The sequence below is a fragment of the Camelus dromedarius genome, chromosome 4 (assembly GCF_036321535.1).
Source record: "Camelus dromedarius isolate mCamDro1 chromosome 4, mCamDro1.pat, whole genome shotgun sequence".
Lineage (NCBI taxonomy): Eukaryota > Metazoa > Chordata > Mammalia > Artiodactyla > Camelidae > Camelus > Camelus dromedarius.
In genome coordinates this window covers 38935205-38954728 of record NC_087439.1, presented here as the reverse complement: position 1 = coordinate 38954728, position 19524 = coordinate 38935205, and the positions used below count along the sequence as shown (strand labels likewise).

Below are 19524 nucleotides of genomic sequence, written 5' to 3'. Positions count from 1 at the left end.
TACCTCATAATCTCCCAGAGGAAGAAAAAAATGCAGTAATGTGGTGTACTTCTCACAAAATCTTATGTGGCTTTAATTTTCTTCCTCTGCTAAAAATTAGACATATGTGTACTGTACACACCTGGAAGTTACATTATTTTAAATTCTTTTGGTTACAGATAGAAAGGTTATACAAAACCCAATGACTTGCCAATGTGATCTGTAAGTGATTTCTAGAGGAAAACGAAACATAAACTTGTTAAAAAAAAAAAAAAAAAAAACCTCTGTATGTCAACGTAAGCAGATGTTGGTGTAGAATTTACAAGGATGAGAAGGCTATAAAACCTCCCTTGAGCCACTCACAGTTCATTTCAAGGCCAAGAACGCCCCCAAAATCTGTTTCTAATTTTACAGAAATCTTTTGAAATTTGGCACAGTATTCAAAAGTCCGTGGAAAGGAAAAAAAACCTTGCCCTAGCTTCGGCTTCCAACTACGAAGACAGACTCGCTTCTTTCAACGGTTTTCACAGATCCAGTGACCCACGCTCTGAAGTCAGAATTAGCTAACTTTCAAAAACATCTGGTAAAATGAAGGTTAGTATATGCAGCCTCGGGTACTGCTAAAGCAGGGGGGCTGGCTATATTGAGCGCGATCAGAGTTTTCTATTGTTTAGAAAGTGAGGATTTGTACATAAGTATGTACTTCCTGGAGCGGGTTGGGATTGGGAAATTGTTCTAAATATACTGTAGAAACATTTGTCCTTGCAGAGCTGGAAGAATTCCAGCGATTATAGCCGGATCAGTGAAAGACAATTAAAAGCTTTGTGGGGAGGGAGAAATAGGATTTAGGTGTAAACAAAATCTTGCCCTTTCTACTATTTAGCAGAAGCCATTTATATGTCTAATTTTCTTTATTTTATGTAGACATGGTTAAAAATTGTATTCGGAGTTGCCACCTCTGCAGTGCTTGCTTTATTGGTGATGTGCATTGTCTTACGTCCTTCGAGAGGTAAGGATTTTCTGTAATTCGCTCTTTCTGCTGAGAATAGTTTGGAAAATGCACTAAGGCATGGTCACAAGTGATTGAACATTTCCTAAGTGCTTATTTTCCAAAGTCTGTTATTTCGAAGAAGACGTATAAGCTCCCAGAAATGTTGTTGAGCAACCAGAACTACTGAGGAATTTAAGGCATGGGTAGGAAGAGTTTTCCAGCATCATTTCAGCAATAGAAAAACCTAAGCACTGTTCTGTTTCACCCCCACATCTCTCCAAAATATATGCAAAATGACAAGCTTCGACAGGGCCTTTAGAGACAATATTTTTAACTAACATTGTGTTTCATTATTGGATTGCCTCATGGAAAGTAAGGATGAGTAAGAATGGAAAAGTTAAAACAGAACCTATGGAAATTTTTATGATGAGTCTTTCCAAAAATTTAGGGAGGCAGTCAAGAATAGAGATCTCGGGAATAGCTGTATAGAAAAAGTAAAATTGTTGTTCTGGAGGCAGCAGCAAAGAACAATCAAATTAGAAGATTAAATATTATTAAGCAAGCATCATGTTGAATGATAAATTGATCCTTTTTACAAAGACTTAGATTAACGTTAGATCTGACTTGGCTGACATTTAGTAGATAACGTGGACTGCTGTTGGGGCTCGTTTGGATTTAAGTTAGGATCCTGTCTATAAATATTTCAGTGATATTAAGGGAACAGGTTTTTATGAAACTATAAAAAGAAGCTCAAGTTCTAAAACAGGAAAAGAAAGCAATAATAATAGGTCTTGTGCCTTGGGGTCTAGAGAAGGGAAAACATTTGAACCAACAAACATTAAAAACATTTATTACCGTTATGTAGTGTTTACCTATCTCTGATTTCCAAGATGAATTGTGCTACAGTTTATAAAAGAATATTTAGTCATAGATAATACACCTTGAGAAAAACATGTTCTAGAGCTCAAATTGGAAATATGGAATCAGGGCTAAAAGTTTTTAAGAACCAGAGACAGTCAAAATGAGCCTTAAAAATCTAGCAATAATTAACACAATAAGCACAAATGAAAATAATCTTTCCATAGGATTATTAAATACTAATCAGTCTTTTATTTACTTATTGCTTATTATATGTAGAGCAAAGAACTTATTTTCATTTCAGTATCCTTGTGAATTAACAAAAATTATGTAATAAAAATGGAATAACTTACAATCTTTATTAACTTTTATTCTCTTTAAGAACAAAAATAAGATTGTTCAGTATATAATAAAATTTGTTCATATAGATTATGATTTTATACTTGGTAGAAAAACCCATACGATAGGCCTCTTTAAAGGAACAGGAATGAAAAACTGCATGTCAAAATATCAGATAATTTAGATGAAAAGAACAAATTTTCAAAAGATACAAACAATCAAAATTCACTTAAAAACAAATTTCTTCTGTATAGCACAGGGAACTGTAGTCCATATCTTTTAATAATCTTTCATGAAAAATAATATGAAAATGAATATATGTATATATATGCATGGCTGGGACATTGTGCTGTACACCAGAAATTGCCAGATTGTAACTGGCTATATTTCAATGAAGAAAAAGAAAGAATGACTAGAAAACTTGAATAAAACTATGACAACTGAAAAGATTGATACAATGATTTTAAAACTTCCCACAAAGAAAACCCCAAGCCCAGTTGGCTTCACTGGTAAATTCTACCAGACATCTAAAGAATTATTATCAATCTTTCACAAACTCTTTTAAAAAATAGAAGGGAAGAGAACATTTCTCAACTCATATATAAAGCCAGTGCTTCTGTGATACCAAAACCATGGAAAGATGTCACAAGAAAAGAATTTACAGATCACTAGTAGTTACAGACCCATATTTCTTACAAATACAGACGGAAAAACCCTCAACATAATATTAGCAAGCCAAATCCAGGAACATTTAAAAGGGATTTACACCAAGACTAAGTCAAACTTACCCTAAGAATACAAGCTTTAACATCTAAAAATCAATTACTATAATAAACTGTATTAATAGAAAAAAGAACAAAAATCTCAGCAGACACAGAAAAAGGAATTAACAAAACACAGCACTCTTTTGTTATTTAAAACAAAAAACAAAAAAACCCACCACTCAGCAGACTAGAAACAGGAGGAATTTCCTCATCTGATAAAAGGCATCTACAAAAAATTCACAGCTAACATCATACTAGTGAAGGATTCAGTGCTCTTCCCCTAAGATCAAGAACAAGAGAGCACGTCTGCTCTGACCACTTCTGTTCAATAGTGAACTGGTGGTTATAACCAGAACAGTTAGGTAAGGAAAAGAAATAAAAAGCATTCCGATTGGAAAGGAAGAAGTAGAACTATCTTGATTTGCAGATGACATGATCTTGTCTACAGAAAATCCTAAGGAATTCACTTAAAAAACTGTTAGAACTAATGAACAAATGTAGAGAATTTGCAAAACACAAGATCAATATACAAAAATCAATTGTGTTTCTGTACATTAGCAATGGACAATACAAAAAAAAGATATAAATAAATGGAAAGAGATCCTATATTTATAGGTCAGAAAACAATATTTTTAAGATGGGAATATTACCCCAATTGATCCACAGATTAAATGCAATCCCTATCCAGGTTCCAGATGACTGTTTTTTTTTTTTGCAGAAATTGATGAGCTGATTCCAAAACTCATATGGAAATGCAAAGGACCCAGAATAGCTACCTTGAAAACAAAGAACAAAGTTGGAGGAATCACATTTCCTTATTTCATAAGGAAAGCTTACATAATCAAGACAATGTGATACTGGAATAAGGATAGACATATAAATCAATAGAATAAAACGGGGGTTAGGAAATAAAGCCTCACTTTTATGGTTAATTGATTTCAATAAGGATGACATAACAATTTAATGGTAACTGTCTTTTCAAAAAATGGTACTGGGACAACTGGATATCCATGTGCAAAAAATGATGTTGGACCCACTTCCTCACATATACATAAAAATTAACTCAGAATGGATTGGAAACCTAAATGTAAGAGCTAAAACTATAAAACACTTTAAAAACAAAACATAGGAATAAAATTTCATGTCCTTGGATTAGGCAGTGGTTTCCTAAGTATGACCAAAAGCACAAGCCACAAAGGAGAAAGTACATAATTAGGACTTTACTGAAACTTAATACTTCAATTGCAAAGGATATCATCAAGAAAGTGAAAAGACTACCCACAAAGTGGGAAAAAAATGTTTGCACATACATACATCTGATATGGGACTTGCATCCAGAATATAGATATACATATATATATATATATATATATCTTACAACTCAATAATAAAAGGTAAATAACCCAATTTAAAAATAGACAAAGGGTAGACATTTCCTCCAAATAAGATATAAAAATGACCAACAGGTCAGGAAAAGAGACTCAACATCATTAGTCATTAGGAAAATGTACATCAAAACTACAATGAAATACTAGGAATGAAATTGCAGGTGGAGCAGTTAGGCATCCATTACGGCTACCTAGTGAGAAATGGGTTGGCCTTGAAGGTGCAGGAGAAATGTTGAGAGTCAAGAGAGATTTGGGAGATAGAATTGTCAGGCTTGTGAGCTGGACTAAGGCAGTAGGAGGGGAGGGAGTACCTGTGAGATATGCAAGCGGAGATGTTGAGGAGGAAGTTTAATCTATTGCCTGGAATTCAGAGAAGGCATCCAGTTGAAGTCAGGTGTGGAGGTGGCGGTGGTGGTGGTAGTGAGTCACTAGGGAATACGTAACAGGAACCTTGGGAGAATGAAATGGTTGAGGAAAGTCTTTCTTCCTCAAGCTCCGAGTAACACAGTATGAGCCACACCACAATTCAATGCAGAGATTAGAGGAAGATGAGCTGGCAAAGGAGACTGAGTGGTACTTCAAATATAGTCAAGGTTTGCTTTCCTCTTCAGGGTCACCAAAATGTCATTTACCCATGTTCTCACACGTTATGTTAACCATACCCTATGATCTTTACTGCTTTAGAGATCACACACACACACACACAAGCCCAAATTAACATTGCACAACAATAACACAATACACAAAATGAACTTTAAAAAAATCGACAATTCCTTTGAATAACTTATGTTGTTCAGTGTTATCTGTAGAGCGAACCACGGAAAATACTTTCAGAACTGAGAGCTACTACTTTCCTCAGTGAGACATGAAAAGCTTTACAGTGGCCTCTTTGCTTTGACAAAGCTCAAATTGTCTCATTTTTCTCTCAGTGTTCATCTTGAGGTATAATTATTCTAACCCCCTTGTGTGTTGCTTGGTTCCTGACCTGATTTTTGTGTTTGTTTTGTCTTGTTGTTGTTTTGTCACACATGTGTTTTCACTTTAATTCTCAGTATAGTGATAAAGAGCCCAGTCTCTAAAACCAGATGGAGGTGGATTTGAATCTCAGCTTTGTTATGTAATAAGCAAGTTACTTTATCTCTCTAACTTTCATTTCTTAATCTGTAAAATGGTGTTAATAATAGTACTTATATCAGAGAGTTGCTGTAAGTGTTTAATGGGACCATGCGTGTACAGTGCTTGATACTTCTTAGAACTTAGGAAATTGTAACACTTCTTATTACTGGTCTAAAGCTAACTCAGCTCGACTTTTTCAAAGTTGTCAGCCTTTGCCCAAATATAATATTGGTTTTAAATAGCATATTTCCCACCCTAATATTTTCAACATTTGCTCCTGTGGTGCTCACTCCAGAAACAAAACATGACCAGATGTGATGGTTAGAGTTATTGCCCCTTCATGGACAGCATCTCTGCAGAGCCAGCAGAAAGACAGGTGTGGTGTTCCCCAGGAGCCCACATCGCTTTCCTTGGGGGTGGCCTCAGAAGCATCAGTTTCAAATCAAGTGTGAAAGTGAGAACAAAAGGACCTCCCAGTCATTTGTGTTCCCACTGGATAAACCATATTTTCTTATGTAGTTTATGATGACTATTAGAGATATTCGACGTCAGATGTCTCTGCTTTGACACTTATTCCCAATTTTTCAGGACTAGAAAATTAAATGGCAGAAATAGAAACAGAATCCTAATAAATAATAAACAAAGTTTTATGAAAGAAGTAGGAGAAGTGAATCAATCCTTATGTGTGAATAATTTCTGTGAATTATTCTTTCTTGGAATCACAATTGGAATAATTTTGAGCTTTGCTTTAATAAATTGAAAATGCAAATAATTAAAGTATAGTTAGAATGTTTCAGCAGTGTTATGAGTAACTGTGCTAAAGGTGGGCCAAATGGAATAGAAGGGTCCTATCAGGAGTGTTGATAAGTGTCAGTTATGTATAGAAGAGAGATATGCTTCCAGAATTCATTTCTACTTCTTTTCAACTATTTTGAGTTTAAAAATTATAGATGCCAAAACAAAACTTCCAAAGTGATCAAATGATTATAATTAAATATTAAAAAGATGTTATTTGGAAAAAGGCATGAAAATCCCCATATTCATTCAATAATTATTAATGGAATAATTTTCAGGTGGCTGAAACTTGCTTAGTGTGATTGATGCAAGGATACTTAAATAGGGAAATCTATTATTTAAGTCATTAGCCATAATCAAAGTATTATTTATGCTAAACAAAAATGATATCACCAACATTATGTTCACTTGTTGAATTAATATCAAGAAAGCTTTTTGTACTATCTAGTTTTTTTGGTATTCACAATAAATGGATTTACTAAATTTAGAAGTTTTTCATCTATATGTTCAGGACTATGTAGACATAGATTAAATGTATCTCAAAAGGAAAATAATTTCTACTGCAAATAGTGTTAGAATTTCCCCTTTACATTAGAAACAGACTGCAATTTGCTCTTGAGAGAATTAAATAAAATTGAATTAAAATCTTAGCAATTATTCTAATACTATTGTAGTAAAATGATCTTTTGTTCTTTGAATGGAAATATAAAATCAGTGGTAAGAATTTTGCACAAGACCATTTAATTAAATAGAAATACTTTTTATTATAAATAACTGTATGGCATGTAGAACATTACTTAAGATGCAAAGAGAATGTACAAAGATGATTACTTAAAAAATAGAACAACCTACTGTTGTTAAGTATTTAGTGTCTGATTACAAAGGGGTTATCTGCTACTTATATTCTTATAGCCACCAGAATAATTTTTAGTAAATTAAAGAAATAACTCATGGTCCTAACTGAAGGTGTGAAGCATACATACATCAGTGTGAATCAGTTAAAATAGCAGAAGATGGTATTGTCCAGTTGGTCAATTGGACCTTATCACATGGCAGTATATTTATGTGACTATAAGGTTAATAGAGCACATTGTGTCTCAAATTTCAAAATCTAGTGTGGTAGAACTGAACAGTATTAGCATTTTCTAGTCCAGTCTTTTATATTACAGGTGAGCAAATTGTGATGCCAGAGATGACTTACCAAAGTCATATAGGAAATTAGTAATAGAATCATTCTGTAGAGAAGACACAAGTATTGTCCACCTGTCTGTCAAGGCTCCATTTCACATATTCATTCATTCACCAAGTATTTATTAAATGGCTATTATGTGCTAGACCCTAGGGATGTCATGATGAGCAAAACTGGACATGTTCCCTGGCCTTATGGTGACTGTTTGGAGAATACAGTAGGAGGTGGAGAAATATTAATAAAATAATCATTCAAATACAAGCAAGATCACAAACCAAGACAAATGCTCTTTAAAAAGGGAACCTGGCCTAATGGGAATGTGTAACAAGGGAACCAGACTTAAGCCAGGGGGTCAGGAAAGGCTTCCCAGAGGAAGTGGCCCTTAAATTGAGCACTAAAGACTGAAGAGAAGTTACAAGGAGAAGGGAGAGGTGCAGTAGCCCTGGAGAAAGAAATCTGAGGAACAGAAAGCGCAGCATGTTTGGAGTCTAGAAAGTAATGAGAGAGGGGCAAGAAGGGGCTGGAGAGGTAGGCAGCCCAGACTATGGGTAGGGCCTATAGTCCACACTAATATTTTTGGTCTTTATCTTGCGAATCGTGGAAAGCTATGAAAGAGTTCAGCAGGAAGAGCAAGTTGCAGCTCATGTCTTTGGCAGTTTTATTTTTACATGAGCAAATACCAGATTCATATATGCTCTTCAAGGTGTAGGACACTTTTCTGTAACTGGAAAAAGGGCAAGGTGGGAGCAATGAAGAACAAGAATATGCATACTGAAGGGTTGGAAGTTGGTTGCCAATAGTTTCTGGTATATCTGTTTCAGGGCTATATAATGAATTTGTTCGGTGAGTAGGATCATATTTGAAACATAATAGTGTTTTGAAGGATTCAGTACAGGTGAAATTTGCTTGTGGTTTGTGAGCTACATTAGGTTAGCTTTTATATGGAAAACGTCTACTCTTGGAATTTCCAAGATCATTTGTATGGATGATGTGATTTTCTTTTCTTCTGGTCCATTTTCTCTTTATAAAAATCCCTAGTCCAGATATGAATTTATCTACTATTGGGAATGTCTCTTTTGAGATATCTGAAGGTAAGGATTCTGGCTGATGTCATCTGACCAGCTGGGATGCTAAAATACATCACTGATAAATCAGTAGAAATTCAAGCTAAGCGTATGTGAGCAACTACAATGAACTGCTTAAAAGACTATGTTTTTCAGTCAAACCTATATGGTGTGCAAGCCCAGCTTTGCAAGGCCTAGAATTGTTGGAACCTCATCTCATCTTCTTTTTTAAAAACCTCTGACAACTCTTCACTGCTTGAAGAATAAAGTCCTCACTGCTCAGCATCGTCCTCCTCCGCACCCTTCATACTCCTTGAGATTTGCCCACCAGTGTTCCCTTCCAGGCAATCAAACTACCTCTATAAGCCTCATTAGCCCGTCCCTAAAAAAGGAAATAATACTCTGAGTTATTAAGACAGGAGTTAAACAAGTGCTTAGCAGTGGCACATCTTTTAATTATATGAGAAAAGACAGATGAGAGACATTTGAGTTGTTAATCTTCTTTTAAGTAATGATATGTTTCCTCCTCCCCCAAAGTTCATAACTCGGAAGGAAGTACAACAAGACCACTCACACTGAAGGATATTTTAAATGGGACATTTTCTTATAAAACATTTTTTCCAAACTGGATTTCAGGTAAGTGAATTATTTCTTTACCATCTGGGGTTTTTTTAGTTCATTTTTTGGGTTTTGTTTTTATTGCCAGAACATCTCTATGGTAACAGAAGCCAACTCAGTTGAAATGGAAAAAAAAAAGAAAGAGCAACTATTTAGATAAGTCAAGTGGCCACCAGAGCACTTTTGACGGAACTATTTAGACTGGATTTGCCCAATAGTAATGATTCCAACAGTAGGTTTAGCAGAACAGGAAAATCTGAGGCTGCTTTGTTAGAATAACCGTAGCACATGGTATAGCTTTTCAGAATGGGAAATAAGCACTTATTCAGAAGAGGTCGTGAGAATTTTACTAAGAGAGAAATTCCATTGTTAATCTAGATAATCCGAGAAATGAACAAATCCTACCTTGACAACAAATACTTTAAGGGTCATAAAATTGATATTTGCATATAGATTTTCAAAATAACATGTTGTCAAATGAGTCTAAGCAGGCAAATGGTAAGAGTAACTAAATTGTGTATAGTATTATAGTTTATATCTAAAGTGATACTAAACAAAATGGAATATTTTCATTTTTCCCTTGCATATAATAATAAAATGCATATAAAACAGATTTTAAACTAAATCAGACAACCCAAATGGAATATACATTTTTTATTGCAAAAGAAACATATCATTTTAAACTAGCTTATCCTCTTTGTAACACAGAAGAAACCCAAATTTGTTACTAAGCACCTTAAACTGGTTAGAATAGGGCTGCTAATAGCAAGTATGGCATTTTTGTATAAAGTAGAAAAAAAAGCATCCTTTTCTCCCCTCCACCATCAATTTATTATTTTATTTCAACTTGTTATTTTAAATTTGACAAAGCAGTATGTACTGGACAGAGAGGAGAAACAAAGTAAGTCTGTGAAATAAGAGAGGTTTCTCTTTTTTATAAATGTATTTCCTGTTAAGGGAGGTCATTTCAAGTTTTGTTTTCCTTCTTGTTTAAAGGACAAGAATATCTTCATCAATCTACAGATAATAACATAGTATTTTATAATATTGAAACAGGAGAATCATATACTATTTTGAAGAACACCACCATGGTATGTATCCAGCGTCATCTTCCTCTTCAAAAACGCTTAAAACTGACCATAACTGAGTTCTTAATTCTTATCTTATATGATGCCAGTTCCACAGAGCAAGCAAAATACTAGCTGATTTGGAGGAGACAAGGGCAGTAATCTAGTGAGACTAGAAGAGAGAACTGGAGAATAACTATGGTGGGGGAAGGAGCTGAGAAGGCAGGTTGAGTCCAGAACAGGTATTAAGAATTTGGACTCTGTTCCTTGGTCAGTGAAGAGCTTCTTGAAATCACAAAGTATATTTTACCTATCACATCCTCATCCTCTAATGTGTAGTAAATTTCTTTGTATATAGTAGGTACTACGTAAACTTTTAAATAATTGCTCTGAATGTGTATGTGGGAGTATATCAATGATACAATATTCTTTTAGAAATTTATATGGCTCTGTTATTTTTCCTGTATTCTAATCAACTTCTTCATCATTTCAGAAAAGTGTGAATGCTTCAAATTATGGTTTATCATCTGATCGGCAATTTGCATATCTAGAAAGTGATTATTCAAAGGTATTAACTGTTTAATTTGGGTGTATCTTATTATATCTCCTTTTAGCCCACAGATTGGTTTATAAAAGTAAGAGGGAGCAAGAATCTACCTTTATCTCTAAATATTCACAAAGTTAATGCAATTCTAGCTGAGCCCCAAAACCCTAACATATACAAATAATTCAGAATTTGGCCTTCTTGCCTGGTTATCATCAGCCAGTGGAGACTACTTTCCTCTTTAGAGGAAAACTTATTTGAGGGGGTACCTTTTTCATCAGAAAAAAAGCTATTTGGCATCATAAATCATTAGTCAATTCTCACATACGTTAACTTTGTTAATGTTTATTATGATTGAAAATGGAAAAATCAACATGCAGATTATTTAACTTACTTGCTCAAGCAAGCTCATATACAGTCAGTGGTGGAGCAGGGTTTAAATCTGTGTCTTTGAAACCTAGCCTAGGAACATCCCACGGAGATGGACCGACTTAGCCTGAAGTTGTAGGGGGAAGATAATCACCTTATTTTTTCTACTTACACTGGCAAAAAAGCAGAATTTACTATGAATTCCAACTTCTAATAATTACTTTTAGATCAAGAACCTTGTGTTTTAACTGCCATTTTTCATATTCTACTTGAGATGCCAAACTCCCTTAATATACAAAATGAAAAGACAAGCTTGCGCCTCCCGGGTGGTCCAGTCAATTGACTATTTTCCAATGAACCAGATTTTGATCACCAGCAATATTCAGAAAGACATGTTTCAACCTGCTGGAGCTTCTTTGCCAAGAATTTGAAAGCCCTGTAAGAAACAAAATCCAAAACAATATTTGCATTATTCACTAACCACAGAACAAATAAATGAGAAAAGAGCAGTTTTTTTTAAGGAGGAAAATGTAAGCTATATACCTTTTATTTATTTTTAAAATTTATATTATTTTAAAAAACTACACTTAAGGAAAAGCAAGCATTTTGTAACAAAACTATATATTGAATGAAATCCTCTTTATCCAATTTTAAAGGGTATTATTATAATGAATTACCCAAGTGCAGGGTATTCCTTTTGGGACTTGGAAATTATAGTGGTTTTACTTCAATCAAGGTAAAGCATAAAGGGAACATTTTTAAGGATAGAGTGTGTCAGAGAAAAGCTTTTTATATTAAGAAATGTCTTTGGATATGCTTTTTATGGAGTGAGGGTTGAATCACTGCTGAGATTAGTTCTGGAATTTGGACGAACAGCACAAAAGTCCACAGTAAAACTCTGTAAATGAGACTCATTTGGAATTGAAACATGTCTTTCCTAGTGCCTTGTGAAAACAGTCCTTTTTATAATTCTGAACCTTGAATTGAGTGATCTGTGATTATACATTGTTGACCTAAGCTTTTTAAGAATCATAATTTTTCTTCGCCTCTCTTCTTCCTGACAGCTTTGGCGATACTCTTACACAGCAACCTATCATATCTACGACCTTAGGAACGGGTAAAACTTCACATCTATTTATCAATACTACCTAAATCTTATATAGAGACTTGATTTGAGATGAAAACTGCATTTTTTTTTTCTGATCTTAGTTTCTTATTTCTTTACAACATATCTATACCCATACAACTTAAGGAACTCAAAGAAATACTTCTTTGGAATATTCACCTCTTTTTACTTGACTGATATCTTACATTTTTATACACAATATAGTTTTTTCCCCTAATTTTGAACACCAAATTATACATATACAATTTATGAAAGTAAACATGCATAAAAGTATGAAAACATGCATGGAGAGAGGGGCTCCTTCATTGGAAGGAAGCAGAAGGGAGGGAGATGCCACATTTAATTTAAATTTAATATCTTTTAAATTTAGATGCTAGCCAAATTATTATCTGTTATATTGTTTCCTTTATTTATCTATATGTTTAATTCTTTGGAACATTTACAGCTTAAAAGAAAAGAATTAAATGAATGAGTAGGTAGGCAAAGGACTGAGGGAGAGAATTTCTGCAGAAGGAACAACATGTAAAGGCCCAAAAGGAAGGGAGAGCACAGAGTGTTCAGGAAACTCAAAGTAGGTCAGTTGACCTGAAATTAGAGGAGGGCATGCGTATAGTAGGAGGTGGTGCAAGGTGGGGAAGGAGCTGAGGCCAGAAAGCATGGGCCAAATAATAATGAGGAAACCATTAAAAACAATTTAGATCTCGTTCTGATGACAATATGGAATCACTGAAGGGTTTTAAAGGGGAAATGACACAATCAGATTTGCATCTTAGAAAAATCACCCTGACTAAGAATCAACAATGAATTGGTTTAGTTACTCATCTTAATGTGATATCTTATTTGCTTGTTATATAAAAGGGAAAATAATTAAATGGCTTGAAGAGGTATTGGAACATCTTATGGTCTATTTCCCCTTTTGTCTAGCAAGAATACGAAAATTAAAAAAAAAAAAAAACAACTTTATTTAATTCTATTAAATGTTCAACACAGGATAGCTCTGATCTTCTTAAAACTGTCAAATTAAGAACCAGGGACTGCTGTGCAATGCAGAATCTAAATCCAACCAGTGCACTCTGAGTCTTTCTCTTCTCTGGATCCACACTGTCACCAAATTCAAGAAGTATTTATGGAGCACCTACTATGTGAAAAGCATACAGGAGGGAGACACAAATGTGCTTGAGGCACCAACCCTGCTCTCAAGAGAACGTTAGACTAGTGAAGTGGAAACCTTACTCTTTCAGAAGAATTTCTTAAGGTTTAATCATTTCCTTGTTTTTTTTTTTAATCATTTTGAAATTCTCCATGTCCTACCTATGCTGAAGTTCATCAAATTAAACAGCATTCCAAAAGAAGATGACACTACTAATATTTTAATCATCATTTGTATAAATTTGACGGCCTAAAATCATTTTAAACATTTAGCTTTTGTGCAGTGAATTTAATCAAACCACTATTCTGTCTGTTTTTCCTGGACAGCTATCTAATTTGCCAGATTGTCTTTTTGTCAGGTAAACATACCATAATCTAAGGAGTGAGGAATGATAAATTCATTGAGATTCGAGGCAAGACTAAGTATCACAAATTCCAAGTCTTCTATGTGCCTCTGAAGAGTTTTCAAACATCTACTGCAGAGAAAGTGAAGATAGCTCTAGTTTCAAGCAAGGGGGGATTACTGAGGAGATGACAGCCTTTGTAAAGCACTCTCCCCCACTGTTTCTCATACTGTTAATTATTCAGAAAACTCAGACAATGGCAAGCTGTGGTGACTTGCCAGCCCTGAAGAGAGACTGCACTGAGTTGTCAGGTTGGCACTGTCTGCACCATTTGTATAGATGATTCCATGGCTTAGGGAATCTCAGGCAGTGTTACAGTGTCAGAGATAGCTGGACACTGGTTTGAGACAGAATTGTAAGCCAGGGACAAATGTCTTCTCTTCTGGGTCATTCTCTTAACCATGCCCTAGTATGTTGATCTGTTCTGGCCCTTCCAGGGGCCTGGTGTTCATAAACTGCCCTCTAGCAGTCAGAATTCCCACTGCAGCACCAATGGTCTCCTTCCTCCAGGGACATCATTCTGTCTCCAATCAAAGCTGATCTATCCAGTGCCATGTTCCCTCATTGTTCACTACGCCTCATACCCTATGACCTAATAAGTTAAATCAAGGTAATGTGTGTTACAAGTCTTCACAAGTGTCCAAACTTTAGAAGAATGGGAAAAGCAGAAATGCCAAGCATATGTTAGGTCCAGGTTGGAGAGATCTTTTTGGAGAGGACGGACAAGGAGTCTTTCTTCGGGCTCCTCGCATATACCTTGGAGGCAGGTCTTGTTTGGCATCTCCACAAAAGCATTCTTAATGAAACCATTAATACGGTCTTCAAAAAGATAATAGTCAACATTTAAGCATGGCATTCTATGACTCTTTAACACTTAACAAAAATCTGAATCTGTAGTTCTTGCTGAAGAACAACAAAAGCTCCACAGTGGAGTCAGTCAATTGAGTAATTGCAGGGCGACTCTAAGCATCAAAGTGAGATTTTTGGCCAATAGTACATTTAAAATTTCCCCATGGGTGGAGGACTTTGCAAGCTTAAGGCATACTGCCCAGTATATGATCTGTTTTTCAGTTTAGCTTGAGATCAGATGTTCCTTTCCTTTTCTGATTTCAAGTCAGATCCCCGGGGAGATTGTCAAATGGCATCTTATTTTCAAAAATTTGAAATGCATATGCATTCACAGAGAGGGGGCTTGTGAATGAGAATGTGGAGGAGTACATATTAAACTTCAGCACAATTATAGAATTTCAGAGCTGGAAGGCACTTCAGCGACCATCTCAGCCCAGTGTGTACAAATTTTACAGTCCCGAGGGTTAAAAGACTTGAGTTTAACTAGGGGTCTGCCAAGAGCTAGCAATGTGATTTTTAAAAGCCATATAAATTCTCTAACCTCAAGTTTATTTTCTATAAAATGAGGGGGTTCCATTAGATAATTTCTAGAGAGAGTCCCACTTTCACAGTCTATAAATCTTTAATCCGTTCACCTCACTACAAAGGTCAGGAAACTCAGACCCAGAGAAGTTAAATGACTTGTAAGTAACTAGTGAAGAATTGCCACCACTACCCCATGTCTTTAGTCCCATGTTGTCACATCCTTTTCGTTAGGTTTGGAGAAGCAGAGAGGATAATGCTTTATTTTTTTCTGTTTACACCTTTTTTTTTTTTTTTTTGGCATTGAACAGCAAGGTGTATTTATTTATTTATTTTCTTTCTTTTTTCCTTCTAGAGAGTTTGTAAGACAAAGTCAGCTTCCTCGTCCAATTCAGTATTTATCCTGGTCTCCTGTTGGGAGTAAATTAGTAAGTGTTTAAATTATAGAAGTGTTTAATCATTTAAATAAAAGAGGAGCCACTTGATTTTGGCCTTTGTTAAATTTCCATGCCTGAAGGGAAAAAAAAAATACATTCATGACTATTTTAGTGGTTAAAAATGGGAAGAGTTTTGATAAATTGAAACCCATCTGAGAATTCCGCAAATCTCAAGCTCATGGATAGACTTCTTTAAATATCGCAGTCAAAAACTTTATCCTTATACTCAGCCAGAATGCGCTGTGCCAGAAAGCTCAGGAAAAATATGGTTTTCACAAGTTTCCCAGACTAGCTTCAGACAACATGAAATTTTGTCCAAGCTCTTATTTAAGGCCGCTAAATAAAGATTAGATCTGGCTAGCTATTAATATTCAGAGATTTTATTTGACTTTCTGTCAATATACATAATTATTTGGGTAATAAAGGCAACTAATATAATAGTAGGCTTTATTCTTTATTTAGTATATAGACTTTAACATCGTAATTTTTATGTTATGTTAAAAATCATAATGTTAATGTGAGTTGGTTGGTTTTTTTGACCTACTAAAGTGATATTTTAGTTGTAAATCATTTTTCATCTGGATTATCACTCTTTTTAAAGGGATTAGGCAAATAATTAAAACAAATATGCAGGCTTTATTGTATTTCTTGTGAAATTTCTCCTTATTAACTAACTTACCACCACTTCTAGGCATATGTCTATCAAAACAATATCTATCTGAAACAAAGACCAGAAGACCCACCTTTTCAAATAACATATAATGGAAAAGAAAATAAAATATTTAACGGAATCCCAGATTGGGTTTATGAAGGTACGCTGTATTATTTTTCTACTGCTGACGTTAGGCTTTTCACTGAAAGTAATTGCACACATTTAGTAACATTTAGACGAGCGGTATGTTACTGAGATGAATGGTGGCATTTCTGAAAGCTGTTCTCAGGTTACAAACAGGACATGTGTGTTCTGGAAGAACAAAAGCTTGTTTCAGACTGGTAGAATTTATTTTCATAAGCATTATGAAATAGTAGTAATAATTGATATTCCAAGAAGTATATAGTCCTTAGATGCTATGTTGGTACATTTTCTTAGGTTTTTGGGTTTTTTTCTTGAGAAATAAATCTTTTTTCCAAAACTAAACAGCTGTCTATATTATTTTGCAGGAAAATACTCTTAGTTACTGATGCTCTCGTGAACATTGTCCTCTTTCTAGGTCATGTAGGATCCAGGACTTAACTGGACTTTAAAAGGTCTTCTAGTTCTTACCTTTGTTTATATATATATATATATATGTGTGTGTGTGTGTATATATATATATATATATATATACACACACACACACATATATATAATATTTAATATATTATATACATCTAATATTTCATATATATTTAGATACACACACACACACATATATATATGTAACTGAATTAATGGGTTTTTAAAAATATTCTCAGGAGAAAAATTTAACTTTCAATGTTTATCTCACTCTGCAGTATAATTACATTTCTCCTTCTGGTTAATTTAGGTGACTATAAAAACCAGTAGCTGACCCAAAGGGGAAAATTAATTATTGTTGAGATGTTTATTATTTATTTTAAAAACTGAATTTCTGATTAATGTCAATTCCTCAGAAAACTAATTGATGTCTGATATGGGGTATAAGATTAAACTATTCCTCTAAGCTCAGATTACTTATCTTTTGATAACCAAAGTACAGCATTGTCACATCCACATTAAATGAAAATTATTTCAGTCAATAAGTGGCTATACATAATGTGTTTTTAAACTGTTTACAAAGAGTTTAAGAGTAAGCTGTAATTGTAGTTAATATGCTAGTATTTATTTTTCAGAGGAAATGCTTGCTACAAAATATGCTCTCTGGTGGTCTCCTAATGGAAAATTTTTGGCCTACGCAGAATTTAATGATACAGAGATACCAGTTATTGCCTATTCCTATTATGGTGATGAACAATATCCTAGAACAATAAATATTCCATACCCAAAGGTATGTAGGATACTTTTAGCAGACGCTTCCATTTCCCTGGTGTCAAAATGAGCAACCAATACCATGAATAGAGGTGGGATCAACAAGTTTGGAGAGCTTCTTATCCTTGTGTATTGTAAGGCAAACATTGTACTGTGCTCTATTATTTATGTGGACATCTGTTGCTTTGGACATCTGGTTGTGCTGGATGAAATAGTCTTTGCAAAATCCATCGCAGAGTCTTTGAAAAACATATGGTCTAGATCATGGAGGAAAAACAAGCTTAACTTAATTTTAATTTTCTTCTCTTTCATGCTCCAAATTCAGGGTAAAGTTCTGTTCTGAAATTCCCTCTTGAGTTCTCATGTAAATGCCAACGAGAATGGGAAATTAAAATGTTAAATGTGATGTTCCTATCAGGTAAAAGGAGTCATGGTTATGATCTTTTCTGGAGAAACCTGATAGGTTAAGTTTATAAGCCTAGGTTCTCCTCTGTGGGAATTAGACATGGTGTGAGCCCAGAGTTTCTTGCATAAACATTCTAAAATTCTTAGCTTATCTACTTCTCATGCAGTCCTACTCCGCAAGAGAGGCAACCTCTATGCGCAGTAGAAGAATGGTCCGGTCACAGTGGATAAGCATTGTATCCTAATTTAACTTAGACAAGAAATTTGAAAGGGGATCAAACCATAAATTCTCCTCTTGTGCAAGTGATTCTTGAATGTAGTTCTTTGTTCTTAAGTCCCTATTGTTTTTACTTGCCAAGGGGAACGTGTCATGGATGGATGCAATGGGTCCCTATACATGACAAAGATGGGATAGATTTGCGTACACACAAGTGGATACCAAGGCAAGACAAAACAGCCATAGCGAGAAAAATAGAAATTCCAGATAGTCTAAAATTTATGTTAAAAGTCATTTGTGAAAAGACAATGGGTAGGAGATGAGTGTTTAGGTAGGAGATCCCTCAAGGATTGTGTATATAGTCTGAAAACTAGAGATGTTCAGAAGTGAGAGGTGTGGTAGCTGGGACCCAAAAGATGTAAAAGAACTTGGATCTTTAGGATGTTTAAGGGAGCAGGAAGAGATGAAGGAACCCAGAACTGAGGAGTAACTGAGACTGACAGAAAAATTGGGACCCAAATTCTCATATTTCTTTGAAGGTTGAAGTTATTGAAAACTCTGATGTTGGACTGAGAGGGGAGACACCTTGAGAGAAGAAGAAAGTCTCAGCTAAACGTCGGAGTGAAACAGGGAGGTCTGAGGAGACCGAATAGTCCCTTAGAGAAAGCCAAACAGCATGGAGCCATTTAATATTATATATCTAAACTTTGTGAATTCAAATTATCAAACAATTATAAGATTCTCTTTTCCTGTGGTAAAATAACAGAGAAACTCTAAGAAGCTGTCTGGGCATAAAATATGCTTTCTTGTCAATTTGGGGCATGTGCTAGCACAGAAATCACAAAGCAAGAAAAGCATAAATCCCATGACACTTTATTTTGAGGTGAGATGACAGCAGTAGTAATGTAACCAGCTAGGAGACTGTTCGGTAATTGTCCTAGACTAAGTTATTCTTTACAGTCTCTTCCCAAAACGCATCTTCATCTGCACTCCCCTCAGCACATGGAGAAATGTTACTCTAATTATCCTGATAATGGTAAGAATGAGAAATATCTGTCTTGAAAGTCAAAAAAGAGAGTATCAGTTCCAGAACTGCATTTTCATGTCCAAAATATTTCCCCCATAAATCAAAGCTCCCTCATTAACCACTTAAAATATGTGTTTTCACTCTAGTTGGCACAATGTTTGTAATTGCCCTGCAATGAAATTCGTGGTCATGTTATAATTAGAATGTTTGCAACAGTAATATACTTAACATTGTTAGCTTATAAAAATATGCCTAAATTCCTCAAGTGTCTCTAAAATGTTGGTGATAACTAGAATTTTATGAGGTTACGTATCTCCACT

At 34.8% G+C, this 19524-nt stretch overlaps 1 protein-coding gene across 3 annotated transcripts in view; it reads left to right on the top strand.

Moving 5' to 3' along the window:
* The first annotated feature begins 266 nt into the window (after positions 1-266).
* Positions 267-19524, top strand: part of FAP (fibroblast activation protein alpha) — a 61749-nt gene continuing 42491 nt past the window's right edge. For all 3 annotated transcript variants that reach the window (XR_004136695.2, XM_010985571.3, XM_010985570.3), the window contains exons 1-9: positions 267-573; positions 904-988; positions 9021-9119; positions 10098-10192; positions 10662-10736; positions 12146-12198; positions 15487-15559; positions 16260-16380; positions 17420-17574. Coding sequence is in view for 2 of the 3 variants with exons in the window: in XM_010985571.3 (XP_010983873.1) it covers positions 568-573; positions 904-988; positions 9021-9119; positions 10098-10192; positions 10662-10736; positions 12146-12198; positions 15487-15559; positions 16260-16380; positions 17420-17574 (762 nt within the window). In the remaining variant the exon portion in view is untranslated. The remainder of the gene's footprint in view (positions 574-903; positions 989-9020; positions 9120-10097; positions 10193-10661; positions 10737-12145; positions 12199-15486; positions 15560-16259; positions 16381-17419; positions 17575-19524) is intronic.